Below are 25,601 nucleotides of genomic sequence, written 5' to 3'. Positions count from 1 at the left end.
TCAGCGCGGTGCGCCGGCCGCGGCGGCCATTGGAGGGTGAACCAACGGCAAAGGAAGACCTTTCTCTCTGTCTCTCTCTCTCACTGTCCACTCTGCCTGTCACAAAAAAAAAAAAAAAAAAAAAAAAAAATAGAAAGCCAGGACCATTTAACAGAGAGATGTGTGTGTTGTTGTTTATTACAATCAACAATTCAGAAAGGCATTGGATAAAATTTAGCATTCATTCCTGTGAGGTAAAGAGGAAGAAATCTCCTTATTCAATAAAAAACGTTTATCAGAAAATTACAGGAACATCACGTAGCTGGGAAAGTGAATAAACCTACCATTGAACTATGACTAAAAATCACTTTCTGGGAGTGCAAATATTTGAAAGAGATAAATTGTTCATCAGGTGTAATTGTTAAAATACCTAGAAAATTAACAGAATCAAATGAGAAAAACTGGAACTATATAAGGTAGAACTACAAAAATCAATTTGCTTTCATATAAGCAATAACTTTTTTAGAAGATATTTATTTATTTATTTGAAAGGCAGAGTTACAGAGAAACAGGGCAGAGAGAGAGAGAGATACCTTCCATCCACTGGTTCATTCCCCAAATGGCTGCAGTGGATGGAGCTGTGCCTATCCAAAGCCAGGAGCCAGGAACTTCTTCTGGGTCTCCCACATGGGTACAGGGACTCAGTCACTTGGACCATATTCCACTGCTTTCTCAGGCCATACCAGAGACCTGGAGTGGAAGTGGGTCTGGAACCGACTACCCATATGGGGTGCAGGCACCACAGGCGGTGGCTTTACCCACTACACAACAGCGCCAGCCCCTAGCAATTTTAAGAAATGTGATGGGGAAAGACATTTCAGAAGCAGCATCAAAATATACAATATCTAGGAATAAATTTAACAAGAAGTATAAATATATAAGTTTATATGAAATGTGCACCATGAAACTTTATCAAAAGCCATAAAAAAATGAGTAGTTTGAATGAAGATTCATACCACACTCTTGGAACGGGAAGAATTGCTATTGTGAAGCTGTTCCCACCACATTTCTCTATAAATCAAGTGTAATTGTAACCACAGCAGCTGAGATTATTTTGGGGGAACTTGACATTGATTATAATATTTGATCAGCATGATGTTGAGCATAGTTTGTGTAACTATGTGCCCTTCTTAAGGTTATACCTGTTTAAAATTTTAAAAATTTTGGAATAGTCCAGGAGCCTGCGCAAGGGTCATCCTGCTTTGCTTTCATTCCCTACACAAAAACAACAAGTAACGTTCAGGAGTGTTCCATAGTGGCTTCAGTTGTGGGATAGTGAATCCTCTGTGTTTGTGGAGGACTGACACAGGCTCCCCGCCCTCCCCCAGAGCTTTCAGTGGGATGGAGATGGAAGACTGTGCTCGCATTTAGTCTGGACCTGCCCTTGGCAGAGTGATTGGCAGTGATGAGACCAATTATAACTGACCACAAGTGGGTTACCAGTGGGTCTCTCTGTCTTTGTTTGGGGTCTGTGTGTATGTGTGTTAGTGGTAGCTAGCTGGCACAAGTTTTATATAGAAATTTCTCATAAGAATTTTGTAAGTGTCATATTTGTTGTAATAAAGTGAAACTTATCTGCTGAAATACAGGTATACAGATCTAGAGTGGCTCACCTTGTTGTGGTTAACAGATGTGGTCTGCTTGCTCTACTTTTTTCCAGATGGGAGGAGGGAACTATTAAATGTGAGGAGAATGTCATGTGGGTTTCAGGTCTGTTAAGGGAATTTGACCAGTGAGCTTCCAGAACAGATGCCACGGACTTGTTGAAAAATGAGGTTTACAGTGGGAGCTGCAGATAGAGGCAGGAACGGGGTGCATTTGTCTCTTGTTTGATTGGCTCTCAGTTGACACTGTGTGAAGCTGGCAGAAAGAAAAGTACCTGGGAGCTCATTACATGAGTCTAGGCTTTGGATCTGTTTTCCATGCTGTCCGTAAAATGTCTTTAAAAGGAAAGTAAAAATAATGAGCAAATAAGGCAGTCTTTTGAGAAAACAGGACAGCAAAACAAATGATGTGAATAGAGATCTCCAAAACACGAACCTGAAGTCTGTAGTCAGATATAAAGTAGGAAGGCGAACGTATTACGTAACCCTGATGAAACACTTAAGGTATAATTTCTTTCTGCAGTAAGGACGGGGATGACAAGAAGAGACCTGTGATCATCCATCGAGCCACTCTGGGGTCCGTGGAAAGGATGGTCGCCATTCTCTCAGAGAACTGCGGGGGGAAGTGGTAAGTGGTGTGGGAGAGGAACGCTCCAGGGCTAACAAGATAGAGTCGGCAGGGAAAATGGGTGGCTCCTGCTTTGTAATTGGCAAGTACCCACGTGGCAAATAAAGAATTCTGGTTCAATTTTCCAGATCAGAAAACAAAACTGAAAAAAAAAAAAAAAAAAAAAAACAACCAGAGCGGCATAAAACCACCATTTACCCTTTAAGGCACTCAGGTGAATTAGAGAGCTTTCACCAGCCTCCAGCCCTTCAGAGACCCAGTTGCCATCTGGGAAACACAGGGGCCACCCCCCTGGGCACTGCCATCGCCTCTTCAGCCCCTGTCATTTACCTTTGGGTGTTGCCTGTGGCTATTGACTGAGGAGCAAAACCCACAAGTGACCTGAACGGTGCACTGGTCCAAACCCAAAGAGGACAGCCACAGTGGCACAGCCGCATGTGGGGTGATGGGGCAAAGGAGGTGTGCTGGGGTGCAGGATCTCCAGTGGTGCATCTCGGGGCCCTCTCTGCCTGGCAGGAAACGTGGCCAGAGGTGTCGAGTCGCACTGATGCCATGCCCTGCTTGCTGCTTTGACCACTCGAGGTCAGAAACTCGGAAGTAATTAGATTGGAAAACAGATGACAGATTGGGAGGAGAGGATTCGCAGAGCTCAGCAGTGGCCATGGCCAGCTTCACCGCCACAGTGGTGATCAGAGAGCTTGCTCAGTGTGGCAGCGGAGCCCTTTCATCATGAAAGGACCAGCGACGTCTACTAGGACAGACGGTGGCTGTGGATTTGGCTTTGCTCTTTCCTGCCCTGCTTTTGCCAGCAGCGCCATGTATGCACTTGCTAAGCCATATTCACTTCCAGAGACACAGTGCTTCTGGAATCGTTTTTAACATGTGTTTGTTTATTTGAAAGGCAGTTACAGAGAGAAAGAGGGAGAGACAGGTCTTCCATCCTCTGGTTCACTCCCCAAATGGCCACGACCACCAAGGCTGGGCCAGGCTGAAGCCAGGAGCCAGGAGCCCGGAACTTCATGTGGGTGCAGGGATCCAAGTACTTGGGCCATCCTCTGTTGCCTTCACAGGCACATTAGGGAGTGGATCTGAAGTGGCGCAGCTGGGACATGAACTGGCGCCCGTATGGGATGCCGGCACTGCAGATGGCAGCTTAACCTGCTGAGCTACAGCACCGGCCTGGGAGTAATTGTATATCAAAGTAGGTACTGAACCAGCATTGAGGCTCATGACACCTCCACTCAGGAGCAGCTAACAGCACATCTGGTGATGGTGCCTCCCACAGCGTGCAGTAGTGCTGCAAACCAGCAGCCGCTGGTGACATGTTGGCCTCTTGTCCCGTCTCTAAGAAATGAGCCGAGCGCCTGCCCGTGCTGCTCAGCTCTGTGTTCATGGTCTGCTGCCCCCATCGCGAGGCTCACCTGGGACCCCACAGTGGCACCAGGTACCAGATGGCCACCACCAGGTCACTGCCACGGATTTCTCCAAGAATTCTCTTGGAGACGGATCCCATGTGACACCTCCTGCGGTGTGCCACTGTGCCCCAAGTCAGCATGCCACACTTGCGCATCTGATTGGCAGAACCAGGATCAAATGGGTGCTTTCCCACGTCCGTGTCTGGGGAGACACAGGAACATTAAGATGGGAAGTTTCCCAAACAGGCCTTCCAAGGGTCCTCGGTAGCAGCAGTGTTTAGATCCCAGGAGAAGTGCAAATGCCTATGCTACCTAAGTGTGAATGAGCGTGTTTATATTTCTTTCCAGTTGGTCCCATTGAAATAGTTTAACATGGGTGAGAGATGGTGGCCTCTTGCAGTGGAACAGCAGTAGTGAAAGAGGCAAAAGCCGCAGGGAATTAGTAGATGAGGTGGAGTGGGACACAGGAGGTGTGGCAGTGCACGGGGCGCAGTCCTTCATCACGGGACTTGGGCGTACTCTCCACATTGCACACACCAAGACGTCAGACACTTCCAGACTCAAGGTGGGAGTCTCCCAGAGTGGAAGCAGAAGGAGTTGAAGCGTGGCTCCCTTGGAGAAGTCAGGGCACAGGGTGAGGCCGGGGTCAAAAGGAAATGCTTACTTCCTTTTTATACGGGGTGTTGCTGCGTTTTATCAGATGCACTGTTAATTTTATCACATGTATTGTTGTGTTTTTATAATTTTAGGGTGAATATGTTAACCTGTACATTCCTGAAGCATGACCTGGGAGTAGTCCCCATTGCATTGCCTTCTTCTTTCTCTCGCCATCATCATCATGGCAGAAATGACAGTAAACATGCCCCCATATCAAACACTGCTTACATCACCCCCCACCTTTTTTTGATTGAGGAAATTGTGGATTCATGTGTGTTTGTAAGAAATAACAGAAAGGGGTGGAGACAAGACCATTACCCAGTCTGCCCCAGTGGTACTTCTTGCAAACCTATATACAGTGTCACAACCGGAAGTGGGCATCGATAGAATCCACCAACCTTGTTCAGGTTTCACCAGTTTACCTGCGTTTGAGTGTGTGAGTGTGTGTGTTCACTGTGTAAGATTTTATCACATCAGCTGATCACACACCCACCACCAGTAAGATACAGAGCAGTTCCATCACTTACTGAAGTTCCCTCGTGCACCGTCCTACCCCACTCCTGTCCACTCAGCTGGCAACCATGAAATCTGTTCTCCACCCACAATTTTGTCATTTCAAGAGCATTACATAGTGAAAGCATAGAATATTCTGTGACCTTTTGAGACTGCTGTTTTTACTGTGGAATTCCTTTGTGATCCATCCATGTTTTGTTAGTGTCAGTAGTTGGTTCCTTTTTGTTGCTGGTGGTGTGGCTATACCACAGTTTGACCATTCACCTGTTGGAGACGTTGGGGCATTTACAGTTTGGCGTTGTGTGTTAGCCTTTATTACTACAACTGAATACCTAAGGCAAGCTGTGTGTGAAGGTGATTTATTTTGGCTCATAGTTGTGGAGGTTCACAGTACAAGATCATGCAGTCCCCATTGGAAAGGCCAAAGATGGCAAAGGTAGCGATGTGTGGAGAACAAGTGATCACCTGATAAGCTGGGAGGCAGAGACTGGCCAGGCACAACTCAGCTTACGGAACCAGCCCTCTTGCACCAACTTCCTTCCAAGGGCACGCCCCCAGTGATCTAAGGGCTTCCCCTGGGCTCACAGCCTGAACACCTTAATCGGATCAAGCTTCTGCCCTCCTAGCCCACCAACCATGATCTTGGGGTTGAAACATCTGCATGAGTTGGGGAGCCAGATGCTGTTCATGCCACAGCAGGTTACTACAGATGAGGCTGCTGTCCGGTTAGCATGAAGGATACCGTGTGGGCCTGAGTCTTCCTCTCTCTGGGATAAATGCTCGGAGCACAACTCTGGGTCCCACGCAGAATGCACGTTTAGCCCTGGCACTCATCTGCCAACCCATTCTTCCCTCTGACAAAATTCCAGATTTCCTCTTTTTCGGCTCTGCTTTGAAAAACCTCTTTGAAAAGTCTGGTTCACTTCTATACCACTCTACTGAAATTGTAGTCTTATGAAGTTTGTCTTTTAAACAAAAAAAACTTTGGTTATTTTAAAATCATGTAATTGATCATTCTGAAATGATACTGAAAATGCCTAGTTTGTTTACTTTTTAGGCCTCTGTGGCTGTCTCCTCGTCAGGTCATGGTCATCCCTGTGGGGCCCACCTGTGAGAAATACGCACTTCAGGTAACATCTTCCTAACCTTGCTCCGCATTCCATGTAGGCCAGGGACTTCAGATTCTAAGTAACTAACACGTTGATTTTTAACGATCTGTGTTTCAGTGATTGAGAGTAACACATGAATTATAAATATGTGGCGACATCAGAACTATAATTTCTTAGTGTTCTTGAGAAGCCGGTATTTTTAGACACCTCAATTATTTTCCATGAGGCTCTCTTTGGGTAAAGAAACTGTTTTATCTGTTAACCATGTATCAAATCACCCCAAAATATAGCAGTTTAAAGCAACATGTATTATCCCTGTTTCTGCAAGCCAGGGCCCTAGGCACATCTGGTGCAGCTGCCTTGCAGGACTGCTGCCCAGGCTCGCCCCCACAAGTGCTGGGCTGGTCAGGCAGCCTGGGCGTCCTCACACCCCCACAGCTGGGCTGGTCAGGCGGCCTGGGCGTCCTCACACTCCCACAGCTGGGCTGGTCGGGCGGCCTGGGCGTCCTCACACCCCCACAGCTGGGCTGGTCAGGCGGCCTGGGCGTCCTCACACTCCCACAGCTGGGCTGGTCAGGCGGCCTGGGCGTCCTCACACCCCCACAGCTGGGCTGGTCAGGCGGCCTGGGCGTCCTCACACCCCCACAGCTGGGCTGGTCAGGCGGCCTGGGCGTCCTCACACCCCCACAGCTGGGCTGGTCAGGCGGCCTGGGCGTCCTCACACTCCCACAGCTGGGCTGGTCAGGCGGCCTGGGCGTCCTCACACCCCCACAGCTGGGCTGGTCGGGCGGCCTGGGCGTCCTCACACCCCCACAGCTGGGCTGGTCGGGCGGCCTGGGCGTCCTCACACCCCCACAGCTGGGCTGGTCAGGCGGCCTGGGCGTCCTCACACCCCCACAGCTGGGCTGGTCAGGCAGCCTGGGCGTCCTCACACCCCCACAGCTGGGCTGGTCGGGCGGCCTGGGCGTCCTCACACTCCCACAGCTGGGCTGGTCGGGCGGCCTGGGCGTCCTCACACCCCCACAGCTGGGCTGGTCAGGCGGCCTGGGCGTCCTCACACTCCCACAGCTGGGCTGGTCAGGCGGCCTGGGCGTCCTCACACCCCCACAGCTGGGCTGGTCAGGCGGCCTGGGCGTCCTCACACCCCCACAGCTGGGCTGGTCAGGCGGCCTGGGCGTCCTCACACCCCCACAGCTGGGCTGGTCAGGCGGCCTGGGCGTCCTCACACCCCCACAGCTGGGCTGGTCAGGCGGCCTGGGCGTCCTCACACCCCCACAGCTGGGCTGGTCAGGCTGCCTGAACAACCTCACACTGCCGCATCTGGCTCCCCCCGAGCAAGCGGTCAGCGCGGGCGTGGAAGCCGGTCTTTCAGGGGCTAGGCCCAGAAGCAGTGTGTCATCCCTTCTGCTGTCCTCCATGTCACACAGGCCACCTCTGCTGGAGCGCCCTGGGGCCTGCTCTAGGGGAACACAGATGGTTTTCTTGGAGTCTGGCTGTCGTAAACAACGGCATAATGAAGGCATTTTGTTTTCTCCTAGGTATATAATGAGTTTTTTGAAGAAGGATTCATGGCCGACGTTGATTTAGATCATAGTTGTACACTAAACAAGAAGATACGAAATGCACAGCTGGCTCAGTATAACTTTATTTTGGGTAATTTAAGTTTGCATGTATTTCTCCAAATCCCTGTTTTCTTTTCACTTCAATCCCCCCAAAATTGGATATGTTAAACTATTTGATGATCATAATTTGTTTAGTATTTATACACACAAGGAATTGTGGTGTTCCTGGGGTCGCTGTTCGTAGGCACCCTGTTACTTGCCGGAAGGAGAGTTACAAAGTATCAAGAACTCTAGTATTACTAGCAATAGTGTATCAGACCAGCAAGGAGAATAATGGGAAAGTGATCTCATCACAAGAATTGACTCACCTTCCAGCACGTGGCAGGCCTTCAATACTCTCTTGCTTTCCTGGTTTATTAGAAACCTTTGGGGTTAACCTAATGGATGGGAAGGATTCCAAATGTAAAATGATCATAAGAAAATGATTCAGATGAAAAAATACAATGTCCCTGAGGCACATGGATAATTTGGATGCAGAATGGAGAATTCTGTCTTAAAAAGTGATTCTGAAACCAAGAGAAACTGATACTGACATGCCCGCAGGCATTGTAATGATGTCTCACGTAAGCTGCAGAAGTCTGTAGCAAGCAAACCAAACCCAGGGCTGTCTTGGCAGCTTTCCATTAGCACGGTTTGACTCTGTAGTCACTTGTGGTATTTCAATCAGGCTGCTTTTGGTGACAGAAACCTCAGATTGGCTCAGACACAGCGGGGACTGATTGGACAGGCACTGGGCCCTCCGGTGACATGAAAGGTGGAATTAAACGGCCACACCATGAGAAGGGGGACCAGGAGCTTAACCCTCGCCAGGATCCTTCCTCCGCATTTCTGGTGTCTTGCTCTGCTCTGTCAACCTCTACTTTATTCTGCTTTCCTGTGACCAATTTCTTCCTTCCACATGGCTGCCAGTTCTTGCACCGTCTCGGTATAGGTCACTAGAGAGGACAAGGTGTTACCCCAGTGCAGAGGACTCTGCTGGCCAGCATGGGCCTGCTTGTCCACCCCTCAGCATCAGGTACTTGGGGTGGAGTCAGGGTCGGTCTGAGAGAGTCCCTGCTTCCATCTGTGCCCCGAGACCACAGTCCTGCTCTCACATCCACGGGACAGGTTTACGAGTCTCCCTCCTCAGGAAACTCGCCACCGGAGGAGGAACCTGATGGTCATTATATTGAGCGTTCAGTGATGAACACTGAGGAAAAGCTCAGGATGTGTCACGTGGGTGTTGACTTCATGTTTGTTTTCCTTTTCTGCAGTGGTTGGAGAAAAGGAAATGGCGAATAATGCTGTAAACGTTCGAACAAGAGACAACAAAATTCATGGGGAAATTTCAGTCATTTCTGCCATTGAAAAGTTGAAGAATCTCAAGAAATGCCGCACACTGAATGCTGAGGAGGAGTTCTGAAGTTCGCCCCTCGTCCTGGCTTCGGTGTGGCTTTGTTTCCTCCCTGAGATGTCTCCCCTCACCAGCTGGGCTGTCAGTGCGCGTCCGAGAACCCTGGGCGGCTGCTGGGTCCCCCAATGGCCGCCGTTGAGAAGGGAGGAGCAGATGGGCAGCTGCTGTGTCCCGAGCTAAGCTCACTGCTGTGCCCGGACGACACCAAAGGGCACACCTGGGAAATCTTGAAGTAGGCGGTGTGTTGAAAGTCTTAAGTGCAGAAGTGTTATTCACTGAAAGAACTAGGGAATGAGGATTGTGAAATGCATTGCTGAGATGTGTGGTTTTCAAAGACAGCCGTCTAATAAAAGTCTGCAGAGCTTCCTGCATGTGGGGAATCTTATTTTCCAGTGATATCATGTCTCAGGTGTTTTTACGACTGTTTTTCCTAAAGGGCCCGGTGAAACTTTCTCTCTAGAACTGAAGTCATTGTGGAAGCAGCGGCCGGTACTCCACACCGGATTACTGACAGAGAACCCAGTGTTGTGGACTCTGTTTACACTGTCGCTCACAAGTGGCAGTTCTAGTGCTTCCAATTCCTGATTGCTCTGTTCACCGTTAGAAAAGATAAATCCCCAAATCAAGTGCATCGCGGGCGCCCGCCGTGCGTGCTTCCCCAGCTCGGATGGGCTGTGTCGCACCGACCCCGCAGGCGCGTGGATTTCAGATTTTAACCGGAAGGAGGCCCTGACTGCTCAGAACTGAACTAAAATTTATAGCACTAGAGATTAGCGATCCATCAAGGGACATTTAGCGTTTACTGGTGGTGGTTTTGGTTTTTCGGCCAGGTGTTGTAGGATTGAAACAGGCCTAAAGAAACCTTTCCCGCGTCCTGCGGGATGTGGGCAGTGAGGCAGCCAGCAGCGCTGGCGCGAGGTGCAGGCTGCGGTGAACTCGCGGGCTCGGTTCGCTGAGCAGACCCCATCAGGGCTCCCGTGCCTCCCGGCCACTCCCGGGCCGCCCACCCGCGGATGCGGATGTTTTAGGGGGACGGCGTCGCCAGGGACCCCGCACCGCCCCGCGTGCTTCCCAAGTCGGCCGCCCCTGCTTCCTGGCAGCTCGCTGCGCACTGCGGCCCCGGGGTGCAGTGGAAAGCGGCGCGGAGAGAGGCCCGCTATCCGCTCCCTCCCGGGGACAGCCGGGCAGGTGCACAGCCGGAGAGGAACCCCGGCCCGAGCAGGGAGCCGCGCAGGCGCGCACCGGCCCTCAGAGCAGTGCCACAGTGCGCACGCGCCGCCGGCGCCCCGGGCCGCCCTCGCGGAGCCCCGCCCCCGGCCCGGAAGTGCGCGGGCATCCGCAAGATGGCGGCCGCAGCGGGCGCGCTGCTGGGCCTCGGCCGCCTGTGGCGCTTGCTGCTCTTCCTCTCTCAGTTCTGCGTTCTGTCTGGCGGTGGTGAGTGAGAGGCCGGGGCCCGCACCGAGGAGGGCGCGAGGCAAGTGGTGCCCCGGGAGCTGCGGGAAGCTGCCGGGCCGAGACGGAGGCGGCGCGGTCGCTGCCGCTGCAGCCGGGGTCTGGCGCGTCCGGGCCGCCGCTCCCGGGCTCGCCCCAGCGCTCTGCGATGGCGAGCGCGGAACCGGATCCCGAGGCCGCGCTCGGTCCCTGGGTGCCCGCAGCCGGCGCTGCGGCCGCGCGGGTCGGTGGCCTGGGGCGTCCCGCGTGTGCCCGCGCGGGCCCGGGTGCGGCCCCGTCTCTGACCGCGGTGTCTTTGCGTTTAGAGCACTCGCAGCCGCTGGCGCAGCCGGTGAAGGATGCGGCCCCCACGCGTGCGTTCACCGCGGCCCCCAGGGCGCCAGGTACCCACGCTTCCTTGCTCGTGTCGTCGTCGTCGTCGCTCGTTTGGCTGCCGTGGCCGCGGGCTCACGCTCCTCGTCTCTCTCTCTCCCGTCCTCGTTCCCCGCGCCCTCCATCCCGTCGCCCGGCCCCCGAGGTTGCGCGCGAGCCCCGCACGCCACCCTCCGCGGGCTGTGTGACGTGGGAGGACCGCGCAGGGCCTGCGGGGACCTGGAGTCGGGTAGGGGAGGAACCTGCGCGCACGGCGGCGTGAGCACCCGGGGCTGAGCGGGCAGCCCTGGGCTCTGCGGGCCCGTCCCCGCCCGGCCCCGTGGTCTCCGTGAAATGACCCGGGTGGCGGTGCTGCAGTGTCAGCAACAACACTGTGCTCGCGTCTAAAACGCAGAGTATTTTTTTTTTTAGAGAAAGCACAAGAAATCCTGTTTCCCAAAGTCGCTCTCAAGAATAGCTGGTTCCACTTTGGCCACGGCTGATTTTCCCAGGTCCTACATCTCTCAGCGTTAGTTTTTCATCTTATAAAGTGGGAGATGTTTTTTCGCGCCCCTGACCCTGCCTGGCATTTTCTGTACGTTGTGTGTACGTGAGACCCTTTCGTGTGTGTGCCTCTTGCGAGGCAGGAGCGGCAGAACCGCACCGAGCCCCGTGCCTCTCGGGGTCCCGTGCGCCTGTTGGGGAGAGAGTGAGCTTCCTGTCGCCTCTCACAGAGACTACCGAAATCCCACCCTACGTGACCAAGTGTCCTAGCAACGGTCTGTGCAGCAGACTCCCTGCGGACTGCATAGACTGCGCCACCAACTTCTCCTGCGTCTACGGGAAGCCTGCCACTTTCGACTGTGCCGTGAAGCCGTCTGTGACCTGTGTCGTAAGTGCTGCAGCTTACTCTCAGCGGTCTGTGTGCCGGAAGCCTCATCTTCAAAGTGCAGTGTAGACTTCTGCAGGGAGAGAGGAGAGATGGATCTTCCATCCACCGCTGGCGCGTTCCCCAAATGCCCGCCACAGCCAGAGCTAGGCAAGGCTGCAGTCAGGAGCCAGGGGCTCCCTCTAGGCCTCCCACATGGGAGGCGGGAACCCAGGCACTTGGGCCATCCTCTGCTGCCTCCAGTATGGAATGCAGGCATCCCAAGTGGTGGCTTTAACCTGCTGTGCCACAGTGCCCACGCCTGTATTTTTAACTGCTCTGAGAAATATATAAATAGAAATGAAATTTAAAGCCCTGCGTTCCTCTCCGTGTCAGATTGCTGCTGTTGCAGTTACCCGGTAACTGTGATCTGTTGTTTCCGCTGGAGTGTGCATGACCAGAGTGTTGCTTTAGGGTTGGAGGAGCGCCCCAGCCCCCCGTGCCAGCGGTGCCCCCGCACTGGGTGCCTGCATTCAGCCTGCTGGCGGATCTGGGGCAGGTGTGGGTCCTGCTGGTGGGTGTCGGGCTCCTCGACGTGTGCAGGGGCCTGGGAGTGTCTTTTTACCAAGGCTGAGCGTTCGAAGGGCTCCGTCCTCTGCAGAGAAGATGGGTTCAGTAACCGCTGCAGTGCCGGGTGGCTGCCTGGTGCCCCGTCTTGTCTACAGTGGATTCCAGGTAGAAGCAGATGTGCCTCTGTTGAAGGTCACTGAGCTGCACATCAGGAATCAAATCCAGGTTCGCCGACCCTGCCCGTGCTGCTGCGGGGAGCCCCTCTGCCTTGCAGCCCTCCTCCGGCGTCTCCCCTGGCGCTCTGCAGCTCGGCCGTCGGTGCGCCTCCACAGGCACTTGGTGGACCAGTAGGCAGCCCAGTGCAGGGGCACCGCTGGCACGGGGGCTTGGGGCTTTCATGTCAGGCGGTTCCCCTGAGATGCCGGGGAGATGTGGAACTCAGAAGCAAGACAGCGCGTTAGACGTAGGAAGCAGCAGGCCGGGCTCGGGGGCCGCGTTCTGCTTCTTCCTGGCCTCTCGGTGCCCGTCAGTGAATGTACTCGTCAGTCCCTTCCAGCCGTCTGGGACTGGGACTGGACAGGTTTTTCTCTTTGTGACAGATTGAGTTAAGCAAAAGAGATGTCAGGATCTCATCACCACAGACAGCCTTGCGTTTGGACTGCACGCCGCATACGCTGGGCGTGTGTTTTTGTGGTGACGGCATCGTACTGTGCATTTGCTGTGCACGCGTGTTTTGGTATCCGTTTGCCTGCCACTTACTGCTGCAGCGCACGTCTGGGGCTTTGGAAATGCGCCCTGCGATCGTGTGGCCTGGCACTGGCCACAGCCCCTGCCTGACGAGTTCCTGTCCTTTGGAAGCAGGATCGAGAGCTGCGGGCCCAGGAGAGCTTCGTCATCAACATGACGTGCCGGTTCTGCTGGCAGCTGCCCGAAACAGACTACGAGTGCACCAGCTCCACCAGCTGCATGGCCGTGTCGTGTCCACGGCAGCGCTACGCCGCCAACTGCACCGTGCGGGACCACATCCATTGCTTGGGTGAGCCGGCGTCCAGGGCAGTCTGGGAGCAGAGTGTGTTGTCCTCTGTGTGTCCTCAAGGGGCTTTAGCCACAGTGCTGAGAAATGAATTTGAACTATTCGATCAGAAACAGCAGATGTGGAGGGTTGCCTAGCCTCGATAATAAACTCAGTGAACCGAAAACAAGCATTCAGATCTGTGCAGTTCTCTTTAAATTTAAAATTCGATAAAACAAGAAGAGGGATGTGAGGTATAAAGTGTAACATAAACACAGCCGTAGCCAGAGGAGCTGAAACAGCCCCGATGCGTGCAGCTGCCTGTGTGTGTCACCTCCGTCCACTCGCTCCTCCCCGTCCTCGGAGACCCACGCACTTCTGTCTTTACCATCCTACTTCCTTTTCAGAATTGCCTAGAGTTCTGTTGTGTGCGTAATAGCGAATGAGACACTCTTCAGGGGACAGTCTTGGCATAGCTGGTTGGGCTCTGCCTGTGACACCGGCATCCCACGTGGGCACCAGTTCCAGTCCTGGCCGCTCCACTTCCGATCCAGCTCCCTGCTAATGTACCTGGGAAGGCGGTGGAAGATGGCCCAAGTACTTGTGCCCCAGCACTCATGTGGGAGACCCGGATGAAGTTCCAGGCTCCTGATTTTTGCTTGGTCCAGCCTGAGCTGTTGCAACCACTTGGGGAGGGAACGAGCGGATGGAAGATCTTTCTGTCTGTAACTCTGCCTTTCAAATAAGTAAATCTAAAAGCAAACAAACCCATGCTCTTTAGTGCACATTTTAGGTGTTTAGACAGTGACACCAGGCTGTGGTAATGGAACTTCCTTTTTCCTGTCCACATACAGCTCAGATTCTTGTAGGAATTTCTCTTTTTTGACCTAAGACTGTGTCAGTCTCTCCATTCGCCTGGGAATTGGATTATTTGCTGTCGACATTTCTGTCCCAGCTCCTGGTTGCACGTGTGCAGGGGTATGCGGCAGGGGTGAGGTAGACTCAGCTTGACAGGTTTTCCCTATGGCCCGCCCGTTGTCCCAGGGCGACGAGTGCGGGACATGGGGCGTTGAAGCGTGGTCATCGCTCTGGCTTGCTGTTGCTGTGGGGGTGTGTCTGTCTGTCCTCTCTTAGGCTACCCTGCGGTCCTGAGAGCGGGCGGTAACTCCCCTCCCTGACAGGATGGAGTCGGTGCTCGCAAAGGAAAAGGTCCACTGTGCTGTCCACCGTGGGGCACACTTCTTACTGTACTGTAAAGAGAGCTGACTTGCTTTAAAATTCTAACTTGGAAGGCCATTACGTACAGTGCAGGATCCCTGTGAGAGTATGTTTATGTCCTTGGTTCTCAGTGGAGTGTTTTCTTTATTTTTTTCTTTAAGGGAACCGTACATTTCCCAAGATGCTCTACTGCAATTGGACCGGAGGCTACAAGTGGTCTACCGCTCTCGCGCTCAGGTAAACTCCTGTCTGCTGAGTTAAATGTGTGTCGCACACCTGGCGTCAGTGCGCTCTCAGACACTGAGCTGTGTGTCCCTCCTGCGCTCGCGTCTGCCCCATGTCATAGACTCTGGAGAGTGTAGGCCATCAGACCAGCGCCTTTCTGGAGTTCAGTGGGAGGCTGGCTTAACTGAGCAATTAAAAACCAGGTACAGTTTTCTGTCCTGAACATGCCTGGGGTAAGTAAAATGCTACAGAGTTTTAAAATAGGTTTATGATACATTTTTAACACTTTATAAAAGTGACACAATGCTCAGTATCAAAAACCAGAGAAAATAAGAATAAAAGCATGAGAATCACCTGTGATTTCACCCTTCAGAGGTTGTAGACCTGTGATCCCCACCTAACAATGGGCTTGCATTTGCTGAAGCCTTCAGTGTTTAAACAGGTCTCTGCAGGTGGGGTCTGGCCGTGACAGTCTGGTTAGTTGCACTGTGTCCAGTTGCAGTCTCAGGGTGCGAGCTGGACACACCGAGGCCTGCACGGTGGCACAGGGCAGAGTTTCTTGACCTCACACTGGTTACAGTTTGGGCAAAGTCATTCTTTACCTGTGTATACAGTAGGATGTTAGCAGCACCCCAGCCACTCTCTGCTACTAGCTGTCAGTCACAGATACCGCTGCCAGTGGTGACGGTGAGAGCGTCTCCAGATGTGGCCAGGTATCCCCCCAGGGCCTGAGGTGGCCCCTGTCTGTCGAGATCCACTGCAGCCGGGTTAGGCCAGGGAGCAGGAAGGATGGGGCAGGGCCTCGCTGGGAAATGGGCCGTGATGGTGAGGCCGGATATCTGGCCTCAGTCTTTGCCGCAGTTCAGGTGTGGACTGACAGCTGACTGACTTAAAAAAAAACAACTTTAATGTAGGGTCATTTTAGATTTATAGGAAACTTACAGAGTTCTGTGTACCCCTCACCTGGTTTCCCCAGTACTGTTAATGACTTACATCACCAAAAACGCTTAACAGCCACTCCTAAGATTCAGAGTCGTTTCTCAGAGCTCGAAGGCCTCACCGGAGGTGATGCTCAGGGTTTTGGGAGGTGCGGCCGGCCTGTGCATCCTACAGTGTTGAGTCCCGATTCCCACCGTCGGATGCCGAGGTCTCCGGGTTTGCGGGAGGTGCGGCCGGCCTGCGGCACCCGACGGCATTGAGTCCCCGATCCCCGCCGACGGGTGCCAAGGTCCCTCGTCTACAGCAGCGTAGTGTTTGCACAGGCGCACACATACCGCTGTGTGCTTAGATTGTGAATAATCCCTGATACAATATAAAGGCTTCCTACTTAGCTGTCACGCTGTGTTCCTTAGGGGATAATGGCAGGAGGAAAAGTCTGTGTGTGTTCACACACACAGTTTTTTTCTTCTGAAGTACATGTCGTCTGGATACAGAGGGCTGAGCATGCGGGATTGGGGGGGTGGGACAGGCACCCATCCAGCAGGGCTGGCCTTAGGGTGGGCATTGCTGGAACTGCCTCACGACCACTGCTCTCTCTGCTGCTGTGAGTTTTTCCGTTGTTGTTAGGTCCTAGGGTTTGAAAGGACCTTAGGAGAGGAGTGGTCTGGGTCAGCTCCTGGCCCCGTCAGTGCACTTTCTGCTGGGTTGGCCTCTGCTGGGTTTTGATGCTGAAAAGCAAGATGAACTGCTTATCTGTACGAGGGAACATAGGAGGTCCCAGTGTACTTAAAATGGTGTGTTTACTGCTAACGTCCAAGCCGTCTCTACCCCGGTCGTTCGGTGCTGGTGCCATCTGTGTTCTTACTGAGGGCTCTGACCGTTTGCGCCTCTTCGCGCGCAGCCGGGGGTGGTTGGTGAGCCCCGCGGGCTGCAGGGGCACCGGGTCTCACACTGCCCACTGCTGTTGCAGCATCACCCTGGGCGGCTTCGGAGCGGATCGCTTCTACCTGGGCCAGTGGCGGGAAGGCCTCGGCAAGCTCTTCAGCTTCGGGGGCCTGGGCATCTGGACGCTCATCGACGTCTTGCTGATCGGGGTCGGCTACGTGGGCCCCGCAGATGGCTCCCTGTACATCTAGCTGCGGCGCGTGCTTCGAGGGAGCGCGCCCTGTGTCCCCTGGATGGATGGGCGGGAGGGACGTCGGTCTGTTCTACGTACAGCATCTGTACTTTGCTTGCCTTGATGAAGGTAATAAAGAGGAAACGGAACACTGAAGCGTGCTAACCCGGGATTTGCTTTTATTTGCCTGAAGTATATTTTTTTTTCTGTGAAAAAGCGTGAACTTATTTAAACCGGAAGAACACATTCTGCAGTGAGAGAACGCAGTGCCTTTGTCTCGTGCTTGAGCTGCCTGTGTCACTGCGTCTCCTGTCTGGTGTGCTCTGCCTGGAGCCCCGGTGGTTGCAGGGAATGGGTGGGTGGGTGGGGGGTCTTCTGTGAGCTCGGGAAAGAGACCCGCTCAGCTTCTCTGTACGTTCTGCAGGGTCCCAGCCGTGCAGCGTCCTTGTATGTGACTTTGTGGAGTAACTACAGAAATGTGGGTCCTATTCGGCAGTAATACGGAAGGTTGCAAGAATGCTGGAGTGTGAATAAAAGTGTGACCTCAGGAAATACCAGGAGCCTGTTTCTGTGTGTTCTGTGTCGGCAGCATCCTGAGTTAATGTTTCTTCTGCGCTTCGCTTCATCCCTGCAGCACCTGGGCTGTTCCTGCAGTCGCCGTTGTCGCAGTGTTAGACGTTAGCATGCGGTGGAGCTGTCGTCTTCATTGGAGAGCAGAGCAGTTATTCATTCAAAATGGTTTGCTCTCGGGTTGTTTCTGGAACAAATGTCTTGGTGGTCTTGCTTTCCAGTTAGGGTGTCTGAGGACTGAGTACTGCGACTCAGGTTGCCTGAAAGGGGCGCACAGTCAGTCCGTAGGGTGATGACTTGTCCTGAGGACTGGGCGACACATCTGCTGTCCTTTCTTTAGTGCAATCCGGTAACAGTTCCAGTCCTGGGCTGTAGGTGGCGCCTCCACATCACATTTGCTTTCCTGTTCTCATTTCCGAAATAGCAGATGCTAAACCCTTTTTCCCTAGGAAGTTGTCACGGGGCAGGGGCAGTGCTGCGGGAAGGGCTGGACCCCTCTCTGCAGGAGCAGACACACACTTTGTCTCATCCAGGAGACGTGGATGAGCAGGCGATAACTAGAAGAGGAGCTGCCCCTGCAAGTAGCCGATGAACGCGCTTTCCTCCAAGCCTGCTCCGCGTTCAGCTCTGTGCAGAAGAGAGTCTCTTTCACAGTTCCTGTTGAGCAGCCACGCGAGGTGGAGCCCCGGAGTCCCTTGGCCCCTGGAGGAGATAACGTAGCACCACCCGTCTCCACGGCCTCGGAGCCTGGGGTCCATCGTGAGGCTGCAGTGTCTGGCGAAAGCTCAAAGCCCAAGTCTAGGAGGCGAGTGAGTGACTTGTTCCCGAATCCTAGAATGTCTGCACGAGGGCTAGCCTGGGAACCTGCTGGATGGGAACCAGTCAGGGTGCTTTGTGTGGAGGCCTGGGCAGGGCCAATGGCCTGTGAGACAATCGCAGGAAACATGCAGACTTCAAACCGGTTTATGAAAGATGGCCTCACCCGTGGCCCTAAGGAAGCTACAGAACAAAACTACAGATTCCAAGGGCACCAAGGACGGTAGGTTCTGTGGGGAGCAACCGGACTAGACTGAGTTACTGGAATTAAGACTTATTCTATGCATCTGCTCTCCCACAATATGGCGCTGGGAGAGAAGTAAACAGCTTCCGCACAGCTGCCTCCAGTTCAACCAATTAACTGTAGGACTTGCTCCTGATTGGAGAGCAGCGTACTCGGCGTGTGGGCAGCCGAGTTGGGATTGGCGGAGGAGGACTATAAAGGAGGAGAGAGACGGCATGCACCAGGAACATCTATGGGGAACATCTAAGGGAACCCGTGCAGCCCCCGAGAAAGCCGGCCGGCGGTGTGCCGCTCCCCTGCGGAAGTGGGGAATGTGGCCAGGGGGAACTGCCCTTCCACGGAGGTGGAAGGGATAGTAGCCAACCCGGGAAGAACCAGCAGCAAACCCGGGGAGGGCCGAGCAGACGAAAGAACAGCGCAGGGTCTTGTGTTGTTCCTCCATGAAGAGGGGGAGCGACATAATGGTGCCGTGACTCGGATATGAAGCCTAGGCAGGGTTCAGTGTTGCTCCTCCACGAAGAGGGGGAGTGACAGGTTCGAGCTCTGGAGCAAATCCCATGGGCTTCTGCTGGCAGCAGGCTGGCCTTCCCTGTCCCAGCGTGGTCCTCGTCCACTTGGGGGCTGCGGTAACACGTGCCGTCCATGCTGTGGCTCGGGTGAACTTTCTCAGGGCTTGGAGGCTCGGGGAGTGCGAAGTCCAGGCACCAGCAGGTCAAGCTGCCGGTCAAGGCCTGCTTCCTGGCAGCCAGCACCCCCTGCGTGTCCTCACATGGTGGGAGTGGGGGCGCCTCTGGGCTTCTTTAATAAGGGCGTGCATCCTATTCATGAAGATTCCACCCCCACCACCTGGCCACCTCCCAACGGCCCCACCTCCTAGTGCATCGCCAGGTGGTTGAGGATTTCAACACAGGAATCCCACCCCACCCCACCCCCCGTACATGTGTTTACCAGCCTGGGAACCCTAGCAGCCAGCCAGCCTCTGCCGATGGCTCTCTGGGTGCTTGGGGTTTATCAGAGCATCGTACCATCTGTCGTCATTTTGTCCTAAGAATCTCCCTCGCATTGTCAGCACTCTTCCCTTCACCCGGTGGATCCTCGTGGGAAGGTGCCGGGTTTGTTTCACCTATTATCCCCAGCACAATGTTGCGCACACACAGGCTCATATATTTTCCAAGTGACTAATGCCAGGGGAGTCTTGGAGGTTTCGAAGCGGTTGTGTGGAATTCCAGGGACTGGTGGTTGAGGTGGCTGCCGGGAGAAAAGAGAGAGAAATTGGCTTCGAGTAAATATTTGTCGCCAGCACCATGTTGATGAGATTTCTGCAAATTACTAAGGAGCGGGTCTGCTCTGTGGTGCTTGTAAAAGATACTTTTCAGAGATCGTACGCTTCAAGATTTAAAAATGTCCTCTTTATGCCACATAACTTTCTTAAATTTTTTTTATATCATATGCCAGAATTGCATTTATTTTTGGTGCACCATCAGTTAAGGAATTTGCAAATGATTTTATCCCATAAGCAGTGAATGGAAAATGAGCTTTCTCTGCTGCAGCCTTTCACATACAACATCAAGAAAACTGAAAAAGTGGATACAGATTCCTTCTCTCCTGCTGTCCATGGGCGTATTTGATGAAGGCAGTTCTGAAAATTTCAGTTTTTCTTTTTTTGAGAGGTAGAAGGGGAGCGACAGAGCTCCCATCTGCTGGTTCACACTCAATGCCCGTAACAGCTGGGGCTGGGCCAGACCAGAGCCAGGAGCCATCCAGCTGTCCCACGTGGGCAGCAGGGACCCAGCTAGAGCCATCTCCTGCTGCCCCTGGAGTGTGCCTTAGCAGGAACTAGGAATCCTGGGCTTCCCACTTGAACCCAGGTACTGCGGGGTGGGGGGTGGGGGGCGCTGACCACTTGACCACTAAGCCAGATGCCTGCCCCTGCCAGCACTTGTGGTTGTGAGTGTCGCTAGTACATAACGGGCATATATATTTCATTTTTGTTGTATGTGCTTACAGTGTAAATGTGATTTTTTTGGTGTAAAGTGAAATGGCTCCTCCAGTCAAGCAAATTAACATGTACATCATGTCACATAGGTAGCCTTTTTGTGTGGTAAGAGCACTTAAAATTTACTCTCCTAGCAAATTTCCAAATTTCTAGTATTCAATACACTAAGTGTAGCCTTCATGCTGTACTTCAGATTTCTAAGTTTAACTTGGTGACCTTGGTAGGAATTCTTGGATGTGAAGGATTGAGATTGCCTTCTGTAGACGCCCCACTTCTGTGCAGAATACAGAAGTGTTGCTTGGGACAGGCCCCTGAAGGCAGGGCTCTGGTCCTCTGCGGTCGCCCAGTTCGAGAGCCCCGCCTGGCACACGGCAGGTACTCCAGGGGTGAGGTGGACGCCTAGAAGCACTGGTGAGAATTCTTTGACAGTGGCACAATCAAATACTCAACAGCACAAACAATGTAGAAAAGCCAGCATCTCCTTCCTGTAAACAGCAAAGAAACAAAAACACAGCAGCAAGCCAGAGGCGACAGCCAAGTGGCCAAAAGGTCCGAAAGTGGTGAGTCGGGAGGGAGAAATGCGTGGCTCAGGTGTGCAAGGCTGCTCCGGCAAGATCCAGGAACCCGCACTGGCAAGAGAGAAACAGGTTGCAGAGGAAATTGGTCAGGTGGTCAAGTGGCCAGAGGAAATTGGGGTATCCTGTCCTTTCCCTGTTCCCACCGGGGGTAGTGCAAAGGCTGCTGGGAAGAGAGCCATGAGCGAGGGCTGCTGAGCAAGCAGGAGGTACTCTGATGAACATGGGGCTTCCATGCAGAGCCAAAGAAAAGATCAAAGCCCGGGATGACCCCTTGGGCCATGAAACAGTCCCCAGCCAGGCCAAGATAACCTTCCTTCTGGGTATGTTGAAAATCTTAGTAAAGACCAGAAACCAGATACTGTAGCAAAAAAACTGTCTTAGCTCTTCCTGCCTCACCACAGCCAACAGGCCACAGAGCACTGAACAGAACACAAAATACAGCTTCCAGAGCGCCCAGGAATTACTCACATGAGGTCATGAAGTTTCCACGTTACACAAGAACAAAATGAAATGACATTCACACCCACCAGAGCGACCTATAATAAAAACGACAATAACTAGGGTTGGGAGGATGTGGAGAAATTGGAACCCCCATATGTGGCTGGTGGAAGCATGCAGTGGCGTGGCCACCTTGGAAAGCAGTCTTGCAGTTCTTAAAACTGTGAAACGAGTTACCACATGACTCAGCAGCTCCACTTCTGACGTCTGCCTAGAGAAATAAAGATATATGTGGACTCAGATTTGCAGCAGCATTACAGTAAAAATCTGGAAAGCACCCAGATGTCCAGGCAGTGAATAATGCTATGAACAAGATGTGGTAAATCCATACAATGGAATAGTATTCTATCATAAAAATGAGGTACTGGGGCCGGCGCTGTGGCTTAGCGGGTAAAGCCACCGCCTGCAGGGCTGGCATCCCATATGGGCACTGGTTCGAGTCCCAGCTGCTCCACTTCCAATCCAGCTCTCTGCTGATGGCCTGGGAAAGCAGTAGAAGATGGCCCAAGTCCTTGGGCCCCGGCATCCATGTGGGAGACTTGGAAGAAGCTCCTGGCTCCTTGCTTTGGATCAGCCCAGCTCCAGCCATTGCAGCCATTTGGGGAGTGAACCATCGGATGGAAGTCTCTCTCTCTCTCTCTCTCTCTCTCTCTCTCTCTCTGCCTCTACCTCTCTTAAGTCTGCCTTTCAAATAAATAAATAAATCTCGGCGGGGGAAAAGATTTATTTTAAAAAGAGATACTCTTACATGCTAAACCTGAAAACAGTGCTAAGAAAGGACTCAGCACCCGTACGGCAGAGGGCACGCGAGAACACAGGGGGCGGAGGGGCAGTGTGCACAGCAGAGGGGAAGCGCTCATCTTGAAGATCTCACCTAAGAAACAGAAGACAAGTCCCTGCAGAGCCCTTGTGCCATGGGCTGCTCTCGGGCGCCCTTTGTTCGGCCAAGACACCGAGCCTGTACTCAGGGCCGGCACCTCCCTCGGCATCTGGAGGGGCAGCAGTGAGCAAGCTCTCCTTTCTGGGAGCTCCCGTTCTCTGTGCACAGACACAGGCACCGCGGTACTGAGCCTTGCACGCCCGCCGTCCGGGGAGCACGTGGACTTGCGCTCACTGTAGTGGATATGGCTTCTGGGTGTGGATGTGCCTCCCAAGGCTTATTTGCTGCTTCTGATCAAAGAGCTCATTTTTCACAGAAAAAGAAACGCGGCACCAAGTGTGACTTCATGCTGAGAAAATGGAAAATGGCTTTTGATAGCCAGGCTGTGATTTTAATCATAAATACCAAGAAAACTCACAGGATGCAAACAGTACTCCCCACAGCCGGTTCTTTCTTTTTTTAGATTTATTTAGTTGAAAGAGTTACAGAGAGAGAAGGAGAGACAGCGAGATCTATCCACTGGTTCACCCTTGTCGTCACCATTGCAGCCAGGGCTGGGCCACAGCTTTGCCCGCTGTGCCACAGTGCTGCTGCCTACCCCCACCTCCCAGTGTAGTAACATAGAATCCTGGGTTGAGAAATTTCTCATTCTTAGTATAAGCAATGCTATAAGTTTCCCTCTAACCTGAATCTGTTTTTTTTTTTTTTTAGATTTTTTTTTTTTAGATTTTATTTATTTACTTATTTATTTGACAGGTAGAGTTATAGACAGTGAGAGAGACAGAGAGAAAGGTCTTCCTTCCGTTGATTCACCCCCCCAAATGGTCGCCATGGCCGGCACTGCACCAATCCGAAGCCAGGAGCCAGGTGCCTCTTCCTGGTCTCCCACGCAGGTGCAGGGGCCCAAGCACTTGGGCCATCCTCCACTGCCCTCCCGGGCCACAGCAGAGAGCTGGACTGGAAGAAGAGCAACCGGGACTAGAACATATGGGATGCCGGCACCGCAGGTGGAGGACCAACCAAGTGAGCCACGGCGCCGGACCCCTCTAACCTGAATAATCTTACAAATTTTGTCATAGGAAAAAAAGTTTCCTAATTCCACTTTTAACTACCTCTTTGACTCCAGGATTATTTTTAAATGTACCTTTTGATTTCCAAATATATGGGGATTGTCAAGTTTCTTTTTGTAATGAATTTCATTGTGGTTAGAGAATAAAATTTGTGTTATTCCAAGTCTTTCAAACATGTCGGTCTACTTGCTGAGTCAAGTATGGCCTAGCATGCACTTGAACGCGCTCCGCAGCCCCAGGGAAACCAACGGGCCAGGCTGGTCGAGAGTATCTTTTAGGATCCCTACCTCCCCGCCAATCTCTGTCTCCACAGTCTAGCAGTGACTGATGGGGGACTGTTGTAGTTTCCAACCATAATAGTGGGTCTGTGTGTTGGTCTTTTCAGTTCTGTTAACTTTTATTAATGTATTTTGAGAATCTTTTGTAGGCATATGCTTTTAGGATTCTGATGTTTCCCTTTTTATTGTGGTAAAATACCCATAACACCATTTTGTTTATTCATTTGAAAGACAAAGTTACAGAGAGGCAGAGAGAGAGAGAGTGAGAGAGAGAGAGAGAGAGAGATCCTCCATCTGCTGGTTCACTCCCCAAATGGCCACAGTGGCCAGAGCTGGGCCGATCCAAAGCCAGGAGCCAGAAGCTTCTTTCGGGTCTCCCACATGGATGTGGGGTCCCAAGCACTTGGCCACCTTCCACTGCTTTCCCAGGCCATAGCCGAGAGCTGGACCAGAAGTAGAGCAGCCGAGACTCCAACCAGCGCCCATAGGGGATGCTGGCACTGCAGCCGACTATTTTACCCGCTAGGCCACAGCACTGGCCCTCATAACACCACTGTAACCAATTTTAGGTATACAGTTCAGTGTCATGTCGTTGCACAACTCTCAACATCAGTCTCGAAATGTTTTGTCTTCCGAGAATGAAACTCTATATCATTAAAGCGTAACTCCCAATCCTCTACCCTCAGATCCTTGCGACTACCGTTGTATTTTCTACCTCTGTGAATTTGTTCCAGTTTTCTCGCAATAGTAGAGCCATCTAGTGTTTGTCCCTTTGTGTCACTTCCCGTAATGTCTTCAGGGTTCATCCATATTGTAGCATGTGTCAGAATTTTATTCCTTCCTAAGAGTAAATAATATTCTAGATTGTATGTAAATATATAATTACATGAATATACCACGTTTTGTTTATTCATTGATGATGGACATTAGCAATGTTTCTACCTTGTAGCTATTGTGAGTAATGCTGCTATGAACCCTGACATGCAAATATCTGTTCTAATTCCTGCTTTCAAGATTTCATTTCTTGGGGCCATATGTTGTGATGTAGAGGGTAAAGCTGCCATATGGGCGCCGGTTCAAGTCCCAGCTGCTCCACTTCGATCCAGCTCCCTGCTAATGCTCCTGAGGAAGCAGTGAGAGATGATCCAAGTCCTTGGACCGCTGCACCCACAAGGGAAACCCAAAAGCTCCTGGCTCCTGGCTTTGGCCTGGTCCAGCTCCAGCTGTGGCAGCCATTTAGGGGGTGAACCTGTAGATGGGTGATCTCTTTCTGTCCTTCACTAACTACCTTTCAAATAATTAATAAATCTTAAAAAAAAAGAAACAGGAACAGCGTGGAGTGAGGTAATTAACATGTACACCTGCAAATTACCACGCCTCTTGTGTCTGGCTGTTAGTTGGCCAGGCCGAGTCCACTGAGCCGGGAGCTGAGTCGGCTGGGCTTTGTGGCCGCGAATGCAGCCTTCAGCGCAGCCAAGGCCTCAGCCTCCCTGCACTGGGGAGCCCCTGCCTGAGCCGAGCGGAGCTGTGGTCCTCGGGGGTCCTCCCCTTTCAACCGCGCTGCCTGCCTCTGCGGCCTGGGGGCTCCCTCTGTGCCCCTCCCCAAGAGAGCAGCGTCCTCACTCGCCCCCCAGTGCTGAGCCTGAGAGCCAGGGGTCTTTCCCGGTGGTCCTGGCCCAGCCTCGTTCTGAGATCCGAGGCCTCAGCTTGAGGCTGTCTCAGTGTTCCTGGCCTTCCCTGTCCCACAGTAGCTGAATCCCCCCAGCCCCGTCCCGTGGGTGGTGCCGGGCAGGCCTCCCGCTTTGTGGGTTGGGTTCCCGCACCCTGGTCCTTCTCCCGGCGACAGGAGGTTTCTGTGTGGACCCCTTGCACAGTGGCGAGCGGGTCTTGCCCTGTGCCCCTGGGGCTCGGGGTTACCCAGCCCCGCCCGGGGTGGGGT

At 52.8% G+C, this 25,601-nt stretch overlaps 2 protein-coding genes across 10 annotated transcripts in view; both read left to right on the top strand.

Moving 5' to 3' along the window:
• The window catches only part of TARS3 (threonyl-tRNA synthetase 3), a 52,509-nt gene extending 43,158 nt beyond the window's left edge, over positions 1–9,351 (top strand). Inside the window, exons 16-19 of one of the 2 annotated variants that reach the window (XR_011380440.1) lie at positions 2,167–2,271; positions 5,898–5,986; positions 7,504–7,618; positions 8,841–9,351. Coding sequence is in view for 1 of the 2 variants with exons in the window: in XM_051822271.2 (XP_051678231.2) it covers positions 2,167–2,271; positions 5,914–5,986; positions 7,504–7,618; positions 8,841–8,989 (442 nt within the window). In the remaining variant the exon portion in view is untranslated. The remainder of the gene's footprint in view (positions 1–2,166; positions 2,272–5,897; positions 5,987–7,503; positions 7,619–8,840) is intronic. The other variant, XM_051822271.2, reaches the window with a different exon arrangement.
• Positions 9,352–10,259: 908 nt separating this feature from the next.
• TM2D3 (TM2 domain containing 3) lies at positions 10,260–19,764 on the top strand. Of its 8 annotated transcripts, none has more exons than XR_007910364.2 (7): positions 10,260–10,414; positions 10,738–10,815; positions 11,518–11,675; positions 13,080–13,257; positions 14,613–14,688; positions 16,586–16,861; positions 17,836–19,764. XR_007910364.2 is itself a non-coding variant. In XM_051822279.2 (6 exons), exons 1-6 carry the CDS (start codon positions 10,324–10,326, stop codon positions 16,749–16,751), a joined length of 747 nt encoding a protein of 248 aa, XP_051678239.2. In that variant the 5' UTR covers positions 10,260–10,323; the 3' UTR covers positions 16,752–16,897. The 8 variants fall into 8 exon arrangements, 4 of the variants coding, with proteins under 4 accessions (XP_051678239.2, XP_069909424.1, XP_069909423.1 ...); XR_007910363.2 differs by lacking the exon at positions 17,836–19,764 and adding an exon at positions 17,157–17,284; XR_011380442.1 differs by having other exon boundaries at positions 10,261–10,414; positions 13,083–13,257.
• Positions 19,765–25,601: the final 5,837 nt, after the last annotated feature.

This window comes from Oryctolagus cuniculus, chromosome 12 (genome assembly GCF_964237555.1).
Source record: "Oryctolagus cuniculus chromosome 12, mOryCun1.1, whole genome shotgun sequence".
In the NCBI taxonomy this organism is placed as follows: domain Eukaryota; kingdom Metazoa; phylum Chordata; class Mammalia; order Lagomorpha; family Leporidae; genus Oryctolagus; species Oryctolagus cuniculus.
The sequence above is the reverse complement of the archived record's forward strand: the minus strand, read 5'-3'. Positions and strand labels throughout refer to the sequence as shown.

Coding starts and splice junctions, on each gene's coding strand:
- TM2D3 (XM_051822279.2), top strand. CDS start 10,324: ATGGCGGCCGCAGCGGGCGCGCTGCTGGGCCTCGGCCGCCTGTGGCGC. Junction 11,676..13,079: donor AGCCGTCTGTGACCTGTGTC/GTAAGTGCTGCA, acceptor GTCCTTTGGAAG/CAGGATCGAGAGCTGCGGGC. Junction 14,689..16,585: donor TCTACCGCTCTCGCGCTCAG/GTAAACTCCTGT, acceptor CTGCTGTTGCAG/CATCACCCTGGGCGGCTTCG.